General features: G+C 37.7%; 1 protein-coding gene across 3 annotated transcripts in view; it reads right to left on the bottom strand.

Annotated features, from left to right (window-relative positions):
• DISC1 (DISC1 scaffold protein) overlaps positions 1-18,374 on the bottom strand; it is a 201,885-nt gene that overhangs the window by 47,154 nt on the left and 136,357 nt on the right. For all 3 annotated transcript variants that reach the window (XR_011337009.1, XM_069852290.1, XM_069852289.1), the window contains exon 10: positions 3,816-3,876. Coding sequence is in view for 2 of the 3 variants with exons in the window: in XM_069852290.1 (XP_069708391.1) it covers positions 3,816-3,876 (61 nt within the window). In the remaining variant the exon portion in view is untranslated. The remainder of the gene's footprint in view (positions 1-3,815; positions 3,877-18,374) is intronic.

Here is an 18,374-nt window from a genome sequence, read left to right as displayed (position 1 = left end):
GAACTTGGTGGTTCTTGCAAGACTTGGATTGTTGAAGGCTGCTTTAGTCACAGTAATGATATAAAGCACCAGCAGAGCCTTCATTTGCAGTGGAAAGAAAGGAGATGAAGAAAGACACTTTCTGTGGAAAAATGAGGGTCCCATAAGAAGATGCTCAGCTGAGTTTCAATGACCTGAATCAGACAACTATAGGAAACTTATCCTGTACAATCCCTCTTAAATCACTCAAGCAACAAACTGAAGTCACCTAAGCAAAACTTCTTGCACCTAAAATATTCTTCTAGACAGATGCCTTCACTGAACACAGTTTCATTACTGTAATTAAAAAACACTTTTGCACATCTCCCTTTTACTAACATAAGGTAAGCGATTGGCAAGGTCTGTCATGGAAGCAATAGGAAAGGTATTTACATGCTCAAAAGAGCAGGCAGTGATTTAATGTCTAAACTCTAGGAGTGGCTTGATAAATATTGGTGGCTGGAAATGAGGAAACACACGATTAAATATTCTATTTCTTTATTCTTTTCCACTGCTCCGAATACAACCTATATTTTTAAAGGAAAAAACAATGCCAAGTAATCTTTATAGGTAATGGATGGTTAGCCTTCTCTGAGATAAAATTATTAGATAGTGAACGTATTTCCTTCTTCACCAATGTTTATTTTCCCTTTTTTTCCTCTCTGTAGATCTAAGGCTCTTAGAAGAGTACTGCTTATAATCAACTAGATTAACATTCTATTAAGCTACTTGAGAACAGATGCATTTTGAAGCTACAGTCAGAAGTACTGCATCTGTTAAAAAAACAACAACAAAAAAAACCACAAAAAAGGCACTCCGGTGATGAAGGTAGGTTCCCTCGCCTCTGAAAAAAAAAAGAACAAAATAAAACCTACAAGAGGAATATATTCTAATCTCTTCTTAAGAAAATAAACAAAAGTAAAAACGGAGGGGAGAAACATTTTAACTGATAAAATTGATACCTTTTAAAGCTTTAATCTTCATTAAAGCTTTTTCGGTCTGAGTTTTATAATGGAAGAGACTTAATGAAGAAAAGTGGTCAAAAATTACATTTCTAACAGCTTCATCTTGTTTGAAGCTATACTATTTTTAAATTTAAACTGAAGGGATTTGTATCTACGCTGTTTCTATCTGAAACACTACCTAGCAAAATCATACGTTTCATCTGGAGAAAAAATTCAGCAGCTTATCTGAATTCATGCTGCACAGACATAACCCTCTATTGGTTTCAAAAAAGTGCATCCATGAGCCAGATGCAAATTTTACCTCTGTCTACAAAGCAAACTTAAAACAATCTTTTAACTTTCCCGAGAGACACTTTATTTAGGTTACGATACATGAGTAATCTGAGCACCTCTACGAAGACCCCAAAACCGAAAAAGTCTCTCAAATTACTTTCTTACAAGGGAAGGAAAAAAAAAGCCTCTTGGGCTCTTGCTTACTTTTTTTAATTACAAGTCAAAAGGAGCTTTAAAAAACAAGTGTCTATAAAGACTCTGTTAGCATAAAAAGATTTTAAAGATGTAGTACCTTAAGAAATTCTTTCTGATAAAACCATTAGAGATTTTCTCTTCCCACAATTATTAAAAGAAATTCTTAGCCCTTAATTACTTGGGATAAAATATTTTTAGAATACCATTTGTACATATTGCAAACCTGCCAATGGTTCAGAACTGAATCTTCACCATCTGGGGGCTTGGCCAGCACTGTGGTGGTTTTTCTGGGAGAGCTTTTCGTTGGGTTTATTTGGTGAGTTTCAGAGGGGTGTTTTTTGTTGGTTTTGGGTTGTTGTTGTAGCTGGGGTTTTTTAATTCTTAACGGCAGTAAGGGAAATATTAGAAGCTCGGCAATAACGTAACAGTCTGTTAGAGATAGAGAAGCTGATGGCAAGCTCTGAAGCGCAGTACACCTGCCGCGATATACTTGGACTTGATGAATTTGTTTCCTCAGCATAGGTTAGGAAGAATACATCGCAACAACAAAACTTTGAAGCTTGTGGCCTGGTTGCAACAGAGAACCTAGGCTGAAACAAAACCAGGTCATTCTCTGGTACTGAAGAAGACAACCTTTGCATAGAAAAGCAATAGATTATATTACAATATTCAACAACTCATAAATCCGCTAAGAAGGAAATTTGAAATTGTCAATTACTGTTCATAAAAAATGCTTCCAAAATATAAAGCAGTGCCAAAAAGAGGATTTAACTTTTAATCCCTCCCCTGAAATTATACTCCCTACAGAAGCAGGATGAATATCAGCAATTCAGCATGAGAATTTCTCCCACAAACAGCAGGAAAAGGTCGGGAGGGGTGGGGGGGAAACATGCTGGAAGCTCATTAACAACACCTATTAAGACACATAAAAATACATTGCAGTTTAAGATAGTGATGCAGTAAAGTCCAGGTAGACAGCCCAAATAACATACAAAGGGGCACAAATAAATTAAAACAAGCCACAACTGCAAATTCTATCTGATAAATTTTTGGAATGAATAAAAAAAGTCTGTACAGATTCTCCAAGTATTTAACTGCTACAGAGAAATTTACTTCTTTCCAGAAACCTGATATGTCAGTTAAAAACACACAGCCTAGAAGCATCAATAGATGCTGTTACACCTTGTATTTGATTTTTTAATGAAGAGTATGTTTTTCTAAAAGACAACCCACAGAAAGTTCTTAATATTTGTCTTACATTTATGGACTGGATTATATTGAGTACAAATGTCATTGGGGATGGGGGATGTTAGGCAGTACACAGACACACAGCTTGATCTTACAGGTCTGTTTCCATCATTTTTCACTTAGGTCTAAATTGCTTTTACATTTAAGTGTTACACAAAATAACTACTTCTGTATTCAAAAGTATGAGTGAGCAAATCTAAACACCTAGAACCCTCTCTATCAAAATAACAAAAAACAGTGAGTGCAACAAGTATATTAATTATACCTGCTGAGTAATAGAAAGGGAAGTGGCACTAATTTGGTGGGTTGCATTTTATTAAGGCACAGACTCCAATCTTAATATACTTGTGCAGGGCAAAGTCCATTATAACAGAAGATTCCATTAAATCAGCAGAGTAACATTTACTAATCATATTTCAAGGAATAGCCCAAAACTTGAGGGTAAACTAGAGTCCCTCCTTCATATAGGAAGAGATAGAAATAACTGCTAGCATATGGCTGGAAAGAAAAAATAATTAAAAAAAGTATATTCTGCATTAAGATTCAGTTCTTAAAATACCACCATTGTTTTCTATTTGCTTTCCACAATCTCCCAAAATAGCACTCTTTCAGAACTGTTATATAAAGAGTCATTAATTGTTGAAGATGCCCAGAATTCTGGTAAAGGATCACTTTGGCTCTGCTCAGAGTTGTGTTTTGCATAAAACAGAGGGGGAATTTTTTCAATCAGCTGTCACATCCCCAGTACTTCAAGGTTTCCGGATGCTGAAGAGCTCATACAACACATTACAGCATCTGCAGGCAGAGCTGGAGTGATACACAACAGCCACACGCATACTCCCTGTTCTCTGGCCATACCAACACTGCTCCAGAGAAGTTCTATGCACAGTGATTGTTTCTTTCACCTGCATCCATTGTCAGGCCAGCAGCAAAGCTGCTGAATGTAGCCACGAACAGAGGTCTTTACAATAACACTTAAGGGATTTCCAGCTTTGAACTATTTTTGGTATTATTCTAATCCAAGTTCCAAAACATTCCCTAACACTTTTATGCAGGTAAATGCTGCATTAACAAGCATTTTTAAGCCTTCAAAGGTTTCCATGATATCATCCTTACCTATGTAGTTTATCCTCCAACATCTCCATGTATTTTTCAGCATTTTCTTTTACAGTGGTCACTGCAAAATAAAAGTCAAAATTAGGTAAGGGGTATTTTGGTTGGTTTTTGTTTCTAAAAAAACAACTCATCTCTTACGAACAAATTTTATATGTATCAATTAGAAATAAGAATTCCATTAAACTTTTCAGCATTCAAATTACAGTGTGGGTGTCTTCTCCCTTTTTTCCTTTAAAGTCTGTTGTATCTGTGTTGTATTAAAAAATCTAGTACTTAAACTCTTGGTCATGCCAGAAAAACAGCGAGAGGATCAAAGGCACAGTTTGTACAAGTTTCCTTAACAAAAGAACAAATAAACAAACAAACAAAAAAAACACCAAAAGAAACACCAAACCACGCAGCTAGGTCCTTCCTTTTACCTTCATGAGAAGCAATCAAAACTAATTAACTTGACAGTCCACACATAAGAATCTTTTAAAAATGTTATGAATCTTCTATCATACTACTTCTGATAGAACTGAAACACTACAGAATGGAAAGAATTACCACTTAAGATTTGGGAGCTTTGTTTTTAAACTTGAGACCTAGATATTGCCTGTATATAAGTCCCTACAACTTCACCTGGCCACATAGTAGTCACACATCACCAAAGCAGTCTGCAAAACAATCGCAAACATAAGACACGTTTTACAAAGCTGATTTATGTGTTCAGGGTTTTTTATTAGTAGTAGTATTTTATGAGACTTTATCAGGTTAGGAAAAGCCAAACAAACAAAGCCCCCAAACACCCCTAAACCTATCACAACCCTAGTACTTTGGGGAAGCACCACAACTTTGTTCGTAACATCTTTAATCCAGGTTCACCAGCAAAACAGTTCTGCAACACATTTTGAGCCAGCGGGATTATGGAAGATTATACCATATTCACACAACTAGATTCATTTCTACATTCACAGACACATCTCACCATTAGAAGAGTTCTGGTGAATGTTATGCAAATGTTATACAAGGATTTTTGCAATGTTACTGGAAACTAAGTAAGTCTTCTTAGCTTGGAACAGTTTTTAGAACAAGTACAGGGTTCAGTAGAAGTTCCTGGGTTCCTTACCATGCTTTTATTCCTATGCTTCCTGTGGAACTGCAGAGAGCCCTCAAGACTGCAAGTCTTCCTTTAAAGACACACTACAGCTTTATATAAACTACCACCACTTCTTCCAAACTCCCTCTCTGTCAATCCCCAATACACTGACCCGAGGTCCAGCACACGCTTTGATAGCAGATATCTAAAAGGTGAATAAGATGCCTTACTTCCCCTTCTCTTGCCACTGTCATAATATTCTTCAATGTGAACTTTTATAACCAAGAGGCTTATTCTTTCAGATAATAAAGTCTGCAGATGACATTAATTTTTGGAGAGGGGTGAGAAGAGGTGGAGAATCTGTTTCACACTCACTTTGTTTCTAACCGATATAGTGGCTTCTTATGTTACATGAAAGATAAACCTTGCTTTCAATTTCTCCTGCTGTGCTTGTCAGTTTTTAATTGGGTATGATCTGATAGAGTAATTCACACTTTCACAGTTCAGTCCTGCCCCTACAAGCAATTTTACAATGCCCTTGAAGCACACAGCTTAATATATCAGCATTATTCAATGACAAAAAGTATTGCACAAGAATACACCATTAGTCAAAAGTAGGTCAGTAAAAAGCTAACACTTATTTGGAAATCACCTCACATCACTAAACCCTACTCTCTTCTGTCAAATGTTTAAAATACATTAAAAGAAAAGTAAACTTTGCTTCTGAAAAAGAAAGCTACCCAGACTAACTTTGTCTCCTTGTCACCTTCTGCATGTAAGTGGAAGAGCTGTGACCAGGAGATTTTGCTGGAAGATACTACATAAAAATCCAATGAAGGTTACTTCCTTCATAACAAACTGCAAGCAGCACTGTAAGAAATACACAAATACTTCCAACCTTTTAGATCATCTGTTTGATACAGAAGACAAGTAACAAATTCACAGATTTAGTGTTCTAATTTAATGAAGATATTCACCATCGCTTCAAAGCAAAAGAATGCAAACAGGAAGCTGTGCATGCCTTCAATCTAGCTAACCAAGTACTAGATGACAGAAAAAAAGTAATAATAATTTATGAAATTCTTTTCTGCACAAACATGTCGAGTGGTTTCACATTTAAGTGAATGTGATCGCTTTTTTATCAGTTCTCTGGGGGTTTACATGCTTATCTCACATTGGCCATAAGGGAGTTATTAAAATTTAAAAAAGCATAAATACTCATGGAAGATCAGACATCAGGGTATTTGCTAAGGTTAAAACTAGACTTTTTCTTGTGAAGCCTTAATTGAAGAAAAGCGAATCAGCATTTCTTTCTTATTTTATCATGTATTTCTCTTCCTGCTTACAGCAGCAAACAACATCTAGTCTTGGAATCAGCCCTGGACTGACAAAGCTGAGGGGCAGCAGTGAGCTCCTGTGGTGACCTTCTAGTTGTCGCTGAGTGTAAATCGACCATTTCAGAAGCTGTTCCAATAATTAACCTACATGGCGTGCTTTTAAAATGTATCACATGATTCTTCTCATCTGAAAGCAGCCCCAAAGGGGTAACGCTGTTCCTCATATAAATATTGAGCCTGCACATGGAGGTCTATGATCCTTGTCCTTCACTCCTGGTCCTCACAAATCGAGCTTACAAACTATGGACCATGACAAATTCTTTGCATTCTACAACCAATATTTTCAAAAACTTTCTGAAACTGAGTAGCTTACTGGAGATGCTTTGAACCCAGTGTCCATACACTCTAGATGTGGATGTTTAGCACCTCGGAAGAATAAAAACTGCATTGAGTGCCTCAAAAAAACCAACAGCCAGTATTACAGCAGTTTTTAAGTGCTAGACCACAGGTCTGTAGTTCTCTGCCAGACTAGTGATCCACACCTTGAGTCCTAGACATACAAAGCACTAAAGTTACTTTTTTTCCTTTCATTCTAACAGTCACTATTTCTTTTTAATTTTTCCCTCCCTTTTTAATTAATTTTTTTTTAATTTATTTTTTTATTTTATTTTGGGGGCTGTGAATAGTGACACACGTTTTGACACAAAATTAAAGATTGGAACAGGTGCAATGGCTGCTAGCAGATCTACACCCAGCGTGAAAAGAACTTCCAGACATTATCTACCTTTAAGACAAATCTGAAGCTTATACAATTAGCCTCTCTGATCTGTAAGAATTACAATCCTTCTCAGATACATTATTAGTCATGTACAGCAAAATTCCCACTGACTGCATGAGATTTTTGCCCAACTTAAACATGTAGGATGAGATTTGGCTCTTAAGAATGATATAAAAATAGAATTAACTGTATGGACATGCATTGATTCACCTAGGGTAAACTTGTAAGGCAGAACTGTGTGTGAACAAGGTGACAGATTGCTTGTTCTGTCACTATTCTATTTTTTAAATGCAGAAATTATTATTAATGCTAAGAGAAAGGTGAAAGCAGAACATGATTAATTGAAAATATTTGATCTTCTCTGTCCTGGAAGATGCACTTCATTAATGTGTGAAGTTGTGGTCTGAAAAACCGTGGAAAGGCTTAGATATATTTAAAGGTTACGTTGAAAAGCCAGTCAAACTTCAGAGACATCTCAGCTGTTCCACTACATGTCAAGATGATTTATCAAGCCCCAGTAACAAGATTTTGAATTACAGAATAGTGAGTAATTTTGCATCGTGCAGACAGACAGTGGAAAAAACCAAACAAAAAGCTCTGTGTAAAAAAAACCAACTGCTTCTCTCCACTGAATTATTCCCATGGTACTCAAGTAAAAAGAACAGAAAAGGCCAGGATTAAAAAGAGGAAACACGTGGCTCAATAAAGATGTGCAAATATTCCAGAAAAAAGCTAACATTCTGGGTCAAGTCAGTCAACCGAATTCTATTCTGGTTCACTGACTGTCTTCCAGTAATGAAGCAAATACTGAGATATGTAGTTATTACCTGTCTCTTCCAGCAATTGTGCTTTGTTCTAAGGAATGTGCTAATCCTCTAAATATTACTGCAGAATACCGCAAAATTAGCCTGGGGAAATTACTTCCATCAGAGATGAAGTGCCCAAAATTTAGGGGGTGTCTAAATGAACTGGCCATTCCACAAACAGGAGAAATATACAATGGTGAACTGGAAAACTAAACGAATGTGTGAACTGCAATTACAGAAATTTGTACCAAACATCCATAAAATTAAAGCCGCACGTTTTAAGATATAACCCAATCTTACTTGATGGAGTTGAAAATACTGTCTAACTGGAGATGATTCCATAACTCAGCAACGGGGTTTTTTCCTCCTCCTGAAAAAAAAAAAGCTGGCCTGGACAATAGGATAGTGACCTGGCACACAAAAGCCAAGCTGTGCTCTGCAGTGACATGCCACCAGTGAGTAGCTCAAGCACAGCAGTTCTGCTGGCACCGAGTTGCACGAATGCAACAGGGCTGTACTATACAAGGCTGCCAGTCAACCTCAATCCCTCCAGATGTAACAGTCCAGCAACTACTGGGTTATGTGGTAACACTGATCTTATAATCCCATCCCACAACAGGACAAGGGGCTTTCAAAGATCTACTGTCAAATGCCACTCTACTGCTTTCACAGCTCGCAGAGGGATGCAGTATGTTTTATCCTGTCCACGTGAAGTTTTCTACCACCAGTTTCAGCTGCCTTTCCAGCACTAGCTAGTCAATTGCCCTGATACCATATAGGGCAACTCTTCTGACATATGAAAATAACTGAAGGTTCTAGCTTGAACATCACTGTCTTAAAATAGTTTGCTCATTCTTACATTTAGAATCTTATAATATATTGTCACTTCAAACTCTCAACCTTTGCAAAAACAGGAAAGGTAATAAAAATATATGGAGAGTAATAAAGAAATACAAAGGTGGCAGAACACAGGACAGCATAGCATTTTCCCACTTAAGCTGCACAGAAACAGGAAAAGAGGAAGAGTACAGAGTGAACAACTCATCTTCCTCAGGAAGTTTCCTTTGGGGTTGTTGATACAGCAGGTCTACAGTTAAACTCCTCTCAAACACACGGGTACATCCTGAACAGGAGGAAGAGTACAGTCTAACCTCTAGACATGCTGGGATTAGGTGGAGGCTACAACACCCAAGAAAATGAGCTCTCTCCCTTTAGGAGAAAGGCTGAGTACCAGCTCATTTGGAGAGGCAGCAGTGTTTTACACACAGAAGCAGGCAATATACATGCTCCATCTGCTTTTCTGCCTACAAAGACCTCAACATATTTACAGCTGGGTTCATTTGTTGGCCCAGGTGCAACAATGAATACGTGCCTGCACTGAATCAAGCGATACCTTGCCTTTGCTGTAAAAAATTGCATAGCAATTGCATAGCAATTTTATGTAAAAAACATACCTAGCCTATAGAAATTACCAATTTTGACACATACCATGTCCTGCCTTCAAGTTAGATGTTACAGCAGATGTAAAGGTACAGAAAATATCAGCATGAACAGAAGTTTGACACAGAAATAAAACCTAGAAAACTAGATCTTATAAAGAGGAATGACTGGAGGTGCCAACAGCTCTGCCTATAACAACCTACAGTTTTGCCTTTTGGGTCATGGCATAAAAGGTTCACAGAACTGAAAAAGGGTGAGGGGAAACCACCCTGCATAGAAAGGCACATTTGAAAAACAAATTCTGAGAATTTGCTTCCTGAACCTTCTTCAACGTATGTGGTACTTTTCATCTAAAGTGACAGGTTATCCTTCAAGTTCCATGATGATTAAATAGCCTAAATTCAAGGAAATTACCATGCCTTCACAATTTTCCTAAGAGTATTTCAAATTTCTGTAAAATCTGGTGAATCAGACACAGCAGTTAATTCCATGCCACGTGTGGGAGACAGTGTCAAGGAAGGAGGCAATTTACTTTCTAAATACTTTCAGTAAATAGTCTACCTTTGAGAAAACAATCAGCTGAAATGTAAACAATTGTTTTATTATGCAGTATCAAAGCAAGCATATTGCTTCTAAATTAAAGAGGCTGTAGGTGAACTGTTGACCCAGCATTGAGCAAAGCACTGCAGATTTGTAACCACAGACCTGCTCTGATAGTTTAAGAGGCTATATGAAGCGTAGGGAGGGATTATAAAATGATTAGCGCAAGACTGCCCATCTCTCCAGCCACAGGTTTGGAGTAGCCTCCAGGCCTTCCAACTTAACCTTCTCTCCTGCACGTACCACCTCTGCGGTAACCACAGGCCAGGCACCGAGCCCCTCTGTCACAGGCTTGATTACTTTTCCACAAATTACTCAAAAGCTGTGAATGTTGTGTTTAGGGTGTACCAAATGGTGCTTTAGATTGGCTGCATACCTGGAAAAAAACAACATTCTTGCCTCTTCACACACCTGGCACCAGATGGCAAAGTTCTCAATGCTTGGAAACCCCAAAACACAAACTCCTGCTCTCCCTGCTTTGCACAGCTGACAAAGAAGCCAGCTTCCCCCAGGAAGGTTTTCTTCATTGTAGACAGGTTTTACTTTACTTAAAACTAGTTGAGACACAAAACCGTGCGTGACTGCACAGCACCATTTCCGGAACAATGCTGGAGAAACAACTGAACTCTTTTATTCTATTCTATACCCATCAAGAACATCCTCAGGAGCAGGAGGCTCCTGAATTCGTACATACAAAAGTTGAGATTACTCTCCCATTCCATCACATAGCTAAGCCCCTCCTACGCGTTCTTCTAGTTTCTCTGCAGTTACTTAAGTTCCTGTTTACCTAGAACATCATACAATCATTTACCAATGCACCTTAGCATTGGAAGTATCGTATCCTTTCCAAAAACCATGAGGAAATTTTCCTTTCACTTTCCATTCCTATTTCCTTTCCGTTCTTCATTGAATAACTGTGGAGAAATTAAGGGGAAGGTGAGGGGAGAGAGCGCCATCTGCCTAGGTTTTCTTCAGGTTTCCTCCTACCCGGTTTTCTCCTCCCCCTGTTTGCAACCTATTACTTCAGTTCTCTGCTGAACATCTGTTCAGAAACCTGCCCCCACACCGCTGAAAAATTCTTTTTTTCCTCATTTCTTTTTGCAACGCAATGCCTGAACATCAAGGAGAGCCGTGTGTCCAGTTTGCCCTCTGTGGCTTGTCAGCAGTCACAAGGCATCATCTGGAAACCATTACACAATCTAGCAAGGCAACCAGACTTGACATATGCATAGGCACCAAAGGAGTTCAAACTTGTGACAAGTTTTTCCTGAAAATAAGATTTATTTTAACACTGTTAGATAAAACAAAAAGACCCAGAATGTGCCATTTATATAGTTATCCAAGAGAAACAACAGAGAACAACTAGGCTTTATGTAGGAGCTAAGCTCTATGACAATAATTGACAACATCTAATGTCTGTATTATGAAAAGGAGGAACAGTTCAAACTTTTTTTTTGTCTAAGGAGACAAACTATAAGACAAGTGAAATCATGATTCAGCTTTTGGCTGAACAGCTTACCTTATAGCAACAGGCATGATCCACAGACCATCAAACATATGTCACAGCTGTTCAACAACATCAAGGCTTTTAAAATACACAGTAGCTGTTTTAAATTCTCCCACAGTGGCTGTTCTGCTGCACTTCCAAGTATTCAGTACTACACATAATGTTTCAGTTCCTGAATTGCAACCAACAATTATATTAAACGTTCTGCAAAAATTTCATCCTACTCAATATTGTTAAATCTCTTTTCTCCAGCTTAGCATGTCAGGCTATACAAATCAGCAAGAACCCACGCACCTACAGAAAGATAGCCCTCAATCAGAGGGTAAAATACATTTCGCATTTCAACAAATAAAACTATTTAATGCAGATCATGTTTGTGCTCAACAGTTCTTTATGGAACAAAAACACTGCACTGCAGCACAGCCAAAAAGAAAAAAAAATAAATTGGAATTTGGTCCCAAATGCTGCCATAGAATCTGGCTACTAAAAGAGATGAAAGGGAGAGCCAAGTTACAAGCAAAAGAGCTTTGAAAAGCAACAAAATAAAAATATAAGTGACAAAAAAAGGCCAATGTTACCATCGACAAAGGAAAATGACAAACACTTATGTTCACTCCAGTGGAATAAATGGCTGCTAAAACATCAATCCTTTAGATTATTTTAAAGAAAGCAAATCAGAACTCAAGGGTATATACTGAAGGTTAGAAGTGATACAAATTGCAATAGCAACGAAAAAGAGGAATATTCAGCATTGTGAGCTATTTTTAACAACCTTGAAATGACATCAAATAAAGCAGTGACTTCCTATACTGATGCTTACAAATGATAACTGCAAATAGCACCAAGTTGCGTTTTTGCACTGCTGTTCTCTCCAAGGATCTAGAACAGAGAAGCAGCAATTTCTCTTTTGAAAAACAGCTGACAATGAGCAGCAATACAGAGAGGCAACCTGTCCCACATAGTCCAACACACAGCAGTTTTCAGAAACCCTTTGTAAACTATTTGACTGCTGTTGGCTATTCCAAACATCTTTTGTGTAATTACACAGTTCTAAACAAGAAAAAAAGCGAATCTGTCCAGCTAAGAGGCTGAGTGGAGCCCGTCCTGTAGCCATTTCAGGCCCAAGAAGCACAGCAGACAGCCTTAATATATCACTTTCCCATATCATCTCTGCCCTGGCTGCCACCGCCACCTCCTCCTCCTCACATTATACAACTTGCACATGACTGCTTATAAGCAGTAATATCAGAAATATTTAGCTACACTTGATGTAGCTAAAGATGATGCTTTCAACCATGAACATGCAGTGCCACCTTAAAAGCCTCTCCGGTACTAACATACAAAGCTGGAGCAGAGATTTAGAAAAGGTAATTGCGAAAACTTCAGCAGCTGAGCAAAACAGATGTAGCTACAAGAATGCATGTGCACTAACTGCTCATATAAATCCTATGCACCCAAAAGGGCAGAGTCACACACACCTGTGTGCACTGTTGAGTACACTTTTTCTGAACTGTTTTCAGGATAAAATCAGTAATTTAATTGGTTGACTTAAAAATATTACTTACATTATAACATATTCATAAGCTTTCTTATTAACTTTCAGGTGCAAAATTTTACTGTGCTGGAGCTCTTGAAAGCAACAGCTTTAGTATGTCTAAGTTAAGGTGGTCCCAATGAAGGCATAAGATTTCCCACAAGTTTATAAAGCAGATTTTGTAAATGAGTTGCAGACACCACTTTCAACTGCACAATAAACAAGAGTTTACAATAACATTCCAATGGAAGACAACATCCTACATTGCAGACTACCATGTTATTTCTACCTATGCTACCCTGTATTTCATATCTTTTCTTCCTTATGTACTCTTCTGTCACCAGAGCCAGACATAAATCTGGATAAACTGTAAAATATTTGAGCTCCCTGTGAACTTTTTTTGGCAAAAAGAGAGACTTAATTCATACTTTGCTTAGAGAAATGATTAAAAACACTGCCTTAAGAGTTCAAAATCTCTTTCTAGACAGAAGCAGTTTGAGCATCAATAGAAAATCTTTCACATGAATTAAACCCTAAGACCTCTATTTTAGTAATGTCCATAAAAGGAAACAAAGAAGTTGCCCGTTGCATGAAGTCTCAGCATTAGCTAGAATCTAAGTAGGATGAGTGGATTCATTCTTCAAAGCAGAACAATACTTTAATGTAGTGGATTTTTAAAATTATTTATTGAATGGAAGTAACTCTTTCTGGTGGAGCTGACACTTTTTCTTTACTTTTGACTATGTTTTTCTTTTTTGTACATTTGTCTGCCATATTACCTTTGCTGTCTCTCTCCTTTACTCCTAAGTCTACATTGTTTGCATCTTATTTTCTCCTGCATTCTTTCTTTCCACTCTTCTGCCTTTCATATTCCTCTTTTTCAGTTCTCATGAGGTTTGCCATTTTACTTAAGCTGTAAATCATTTATTACTACAGAGAGTTTTACTTCTGTTTTTGCCCTCCATACCTAACTTGCAGCACTTAAGTTACTGCCAGAAAATAAAAAATCCTTTAGCACAATCTAATACAGACTCCCAAGCTGGCAGTTTGTGGACACTTTACTGGTCATTCTGGAGATGTTGAAGTAACTTCCTCAGGGCTGATGTAGACTCTTTCTACAGCAGCTTAATTTAACATTTCCTAATTCCAAATGTTCCTTAAGTATGAATCCATGTGTTTAGTTGATCTAATCTTCATAACCCAAATTGTTTTCCTAGTGGCACCTGGAAAGTTTTCATTTTTTTAAGTTTTTAACATATGAACTAGAAGTCCAGCTCTCATGAAGGTCCAAATCTTCAGGACATCCAAAAAACACATAGCAACAGCACCAGCAGTTTTATGAGGCTGCTTGAAAAAGTATAAAATTAGGATTTTATGCCTCCTTTTCTCAGCCTTCTCTTCTCATTAATGTACAAAAGCAGTAATAACCCTTACTACTTCTGGGCAGTCTTGGGAGAAATTAATCAGCTCTTCAGACAACATCCATCCAAAGGATCATTCCTTCATGGAAATGGTGGCCAGGTAGATGGAATTGTCTGCAGGTCACCAGCTGGACCACACCAAATTTGAGCTATGATGCCTTGGGTTTCCTGCTTAGTTACCTGGTTTAATTATCGGGCAATTCACAGTGTAAGAGACAGCCTGCCTAGGAACAGACTGGAGTAGTGCCAGAAAGAGAAGTGGATGGAGTCAAAAAAAACTGATAATGAAGAGTATATTATAAAGCGATTGCTGGAAGAACTGTGTCCAAGAGGAACCCCACTGGTCTGAACTGGTGGTCTGCAGCTGATGAGCAGGCACATCACAGTCCACTTCCTAGGGCACTCTGATCAGGTCTGAGAAGAGCCAAGTGCTACAGCACAGCAGACTGCACATTTTTTCAACTGAACTGCTGCCTCTGCTTAACTGACTCACAAGCACCCCCACCAACTGATTTTTAAAGGTTGGGCCAAAATGCCCACAACCTACTAGAAACAGACTTGGGCCAGACCTGTATGTTTATGCAAAGCTAAGGAACATGCAACAGGTTTCAGAACTTTAAAGTCTCCTACAGATTTTGCTGCTCACACTGAGTCAGGTTGTAGAAATGGGAAATGCTCACACAGCAACACTGTGTTGGATTGTAAGAGGCTTTTTCAAAGAGCTATTTGTGCATTTTAGCCATGAAGCTTCCACTGATATCAGCAGGAGTCACACAGCTAAATCCCCAAGCAACACTTTTGGAAAATGACTTTTATTTAGAGGATTAGAGGAAAATACTTCCTACACCATTTTCCACGTAACATTATCAGCCTTAAATTCAGAGAAATATGGAATAATTTGGGGGAAATACATGATTCACTGGGTATCAATTTTACCATCCAATTTGGCTGGGCAGCTATACTGACTGTTTAACACATGCTTCCCCTTCTCTTTCCACAGAGTACATATATTAAACACAAGTTAAGACTTCTGGGTTTTCAACTTTGTTGATTTTACATTCCTTTTGGGATTTAAAGTATTATTTTGTTTAATTATTTTTCTTCTACTCATCCACAGTATCGAATGACAGTAATAATGAGCTCAGAATCATTGTACAAATCCCAGTAGGAACCATTCATAGTTTGCTAATAGGACATTATATTTGCATTACCAAGTTCAGTTCAAAGCACGTTGTGTAAATTAGCTCTGAGGGTTACTACCGCAAATCTAAAACCAGAACATCAGGTCAATTAGCACAGCTCTAAAGCACATTAGTTTGGTACAGTTACATACATAAGGGGTATGATTAAAATACTAGGAAATCCTCTCCCTTCTTAGGCTAAGTGCATCTCAAAAGAGGTCTGGTTTCACTTCTGGGAGAGACCAGAAGGTCTCAGCTCACGGCAGTGTGGTCTGACACTGGTGATGATCCCAATGCGTGATAAACAATACTGGCTTGCTCTGAAGAAAAGGCAAAATTAACTTGCAGAAGGCATGGAAATCCTCAGAATTCTATAGAGACACTTTCTTCTCCATCCAAAAAAAACCCCAACCAGATAAGTATGAGGAAGAATGGGAGGATCCAGAAATTTAACTCAGAATATATTGCTCGCAGGAAAATACAACTAACACAGAAAAGCTGTTTAGTTTCTGCCACAGAGATAAACCTAGCACAACCAAGCCCACAGACACTTACCAAAAGTCACAGTTTAATAATGATGAGAAGAGGTCCACAACAAGTTAAGGCACGGAGTCTCCAGTAACAAGTGCTGTAGGACTACTTACCTCTTGGGCAAACAGCATACAGAGAGATATATATAAACACACACACACACTCTCTAAATATACATACACACACAAGTATGGAAGCAGTTAATGAACTTTAGAGACCACATACAGCATTGTTAGATCAAACTGCTGGAAAAGCAGCATAAAAATAAAAGAAAGGGCCAAGGGATATTATTTTGCTCAAATCAGTTGACTGGTCTAAACCCTCTAGTCAATTCAGCCATCAGGTCAGCACAGCACATGGGCTATACCTCTGCCCAGCCAAAGATGATCTTAAGATTCATTCCTTGGATCATTTTTTGGTTGGCTTCCAAAATATTAGCCAAACAGCTGCCTCACAAAGCTGATTATTCTGCAAATTCTAACCCATAATACATCATTATTCTCTACATAAACGTACTTGAAGTAACATCTAGGTGACTTCAAAATTTATGTAATCTTAAACCATACTACAGAAACTCAGATTACAGAAAGAAATTATTCAATGGATGAGTTTCATAAGCAACTGCATAAAAATAATAATTCCTGATAAACTAAGATGTATAAAGCTTTGACACAGAGGAGGATTCCATCATTAATATTTATAATTCCTTTCTCTTTACCACCTGTTTGGCAACTGCCTAATGGATCTATAGTGGCTGAACACACCAAAGCTTCTGACAAGCCCTGGACAAAATGACTGTGATATATACAGAACCAGGCAGGAAAGCAGAGAAAAAGAGATACTGGAAAACAAATTTGGATATACCTCTGCAAAATGTTTCCAGATCCGTGACCATGATCAGCTACATAGCTGTAACATCATGATGAAGTGGTGAGAATGAAATAATTTGCCTGTATGAGACACTGGTTATGGTTTTTGGAAGAAAATAGCAAGCAAATAAATAAGATTCCACCCTACCTGCAATTCAAACTGATGTGTGACACAGAAAACAGGCTTTTAGTGAATTATAAATAGCTGGCAAGGACTTATAAACACCCAGCTGGGCAAAAAATGCTTTATACAGAAGACAGTAACACATGAAAGATCAGAAATCGCACATAAATTGAAAGAAAATTAATATATTGTCAGAATGCAAACAAACAAAAGGCATATTTCAGAAAGTAAGCACTATAATATGCTTACTGTTGCATGAAAACTCAGCAGCAAAAACCAATGAGCTAGAGTGCCCAGCAAAGTAAAAGCTATTTGGTATAATAAGTGCTTCAGAAACCAGGCAGAATAACACAAATCAACAGGCTGCTCATTACATCTACCTGTTTAGGAGCATAGGAAGGCTTAGATTAGCCATAAAAGGATTAGATTACAAGCACAAATGAAATTGCAGTGGCAGGGAATCAACATACTACTACAAGATTCAATAGAATCTACTGTGAGGAAAATTGTGTGTTTAAAGGAATATCCAGCTGAACTTGGATTCTCCAAATTTTGTAAAATCAACTCATACATTATTTTCTTTCCTTATTTCAATTACAGCTGTTCATTTCAATTTGCTGTTTTTTTCTGTCAGGTTCTTGATGGCTAATGTTTCTTCCATCACATTTTATAACCATTAAAAAGAGGTAGAGAAACTGCCATTCTTTTTTTTTTCCTGGGGGAAAGAGGCTGATTTTCTGCATTTATATATCCTCATAGAAACATCAATTAGAAGTTTCTCTTTAATATATACAGACACACAAGTGTATGGGAATTTGTGTCAGACTTCTCCAAGATGCATCCAAGGTTCAGGGAAAGCACTGAGGAGAAAAAAGCTTCTGCTGTCTCTGTGTTTCACATGACACCAAGTCTTCAATCACTCTCCTAATAAGTGGTCTAACTATTCTTCTTAATTGTGCATTATTGCTATTTTCAGCATTTTTAAAACTAAATTACCCAAAATGAAAGGAGATGTCCAGAGGGGATCCATTCCCTAAGAAAACACATTTAGGAGTAGTAACTAAATGCTCGCCTTCTAAAAGGTTGTGAGGCAGAAATGCTTAATAATGATTAATTTCAAATTATCCCAGAGGACCTAGGTGGTTTTTTTGTTTGTTTCTTCTTTTAACAGGCTTGTTCTCCTTGGTCTCCCCCAGAAGATATTTAAACAGGGTACAACACAGCAATCAGTAGCAGGAAGTGAACTACTTCACTAAAACTGAGAGTGAAACATGTCAGGAAAGAAATTTCTTTGTCGTGATTCTTTGAAAAGCATTAACATTTTGATGTTTCCATATTTTTTTTAACAGAATT

The sequence above is a fragment of the Phaenicophaeus curvirostris genome, chromosome 2 (assembly GCF_032191515.1).
Source record: "Phaenicophaeus curvirostris isolate KB17595 chromosome 2, BPBGC_Pcur_1.0, whole genome shotgun sequence".
NCBI lineage: Eukaryota > Metazoa > Chordata > Aves > Cuculiformes > Cuculidae > Phaenicophaeus > Phaenicophaeus curvirostris.
This window is presented reverse-complemented; position numbering and strand designations above follow the sequence as displayed.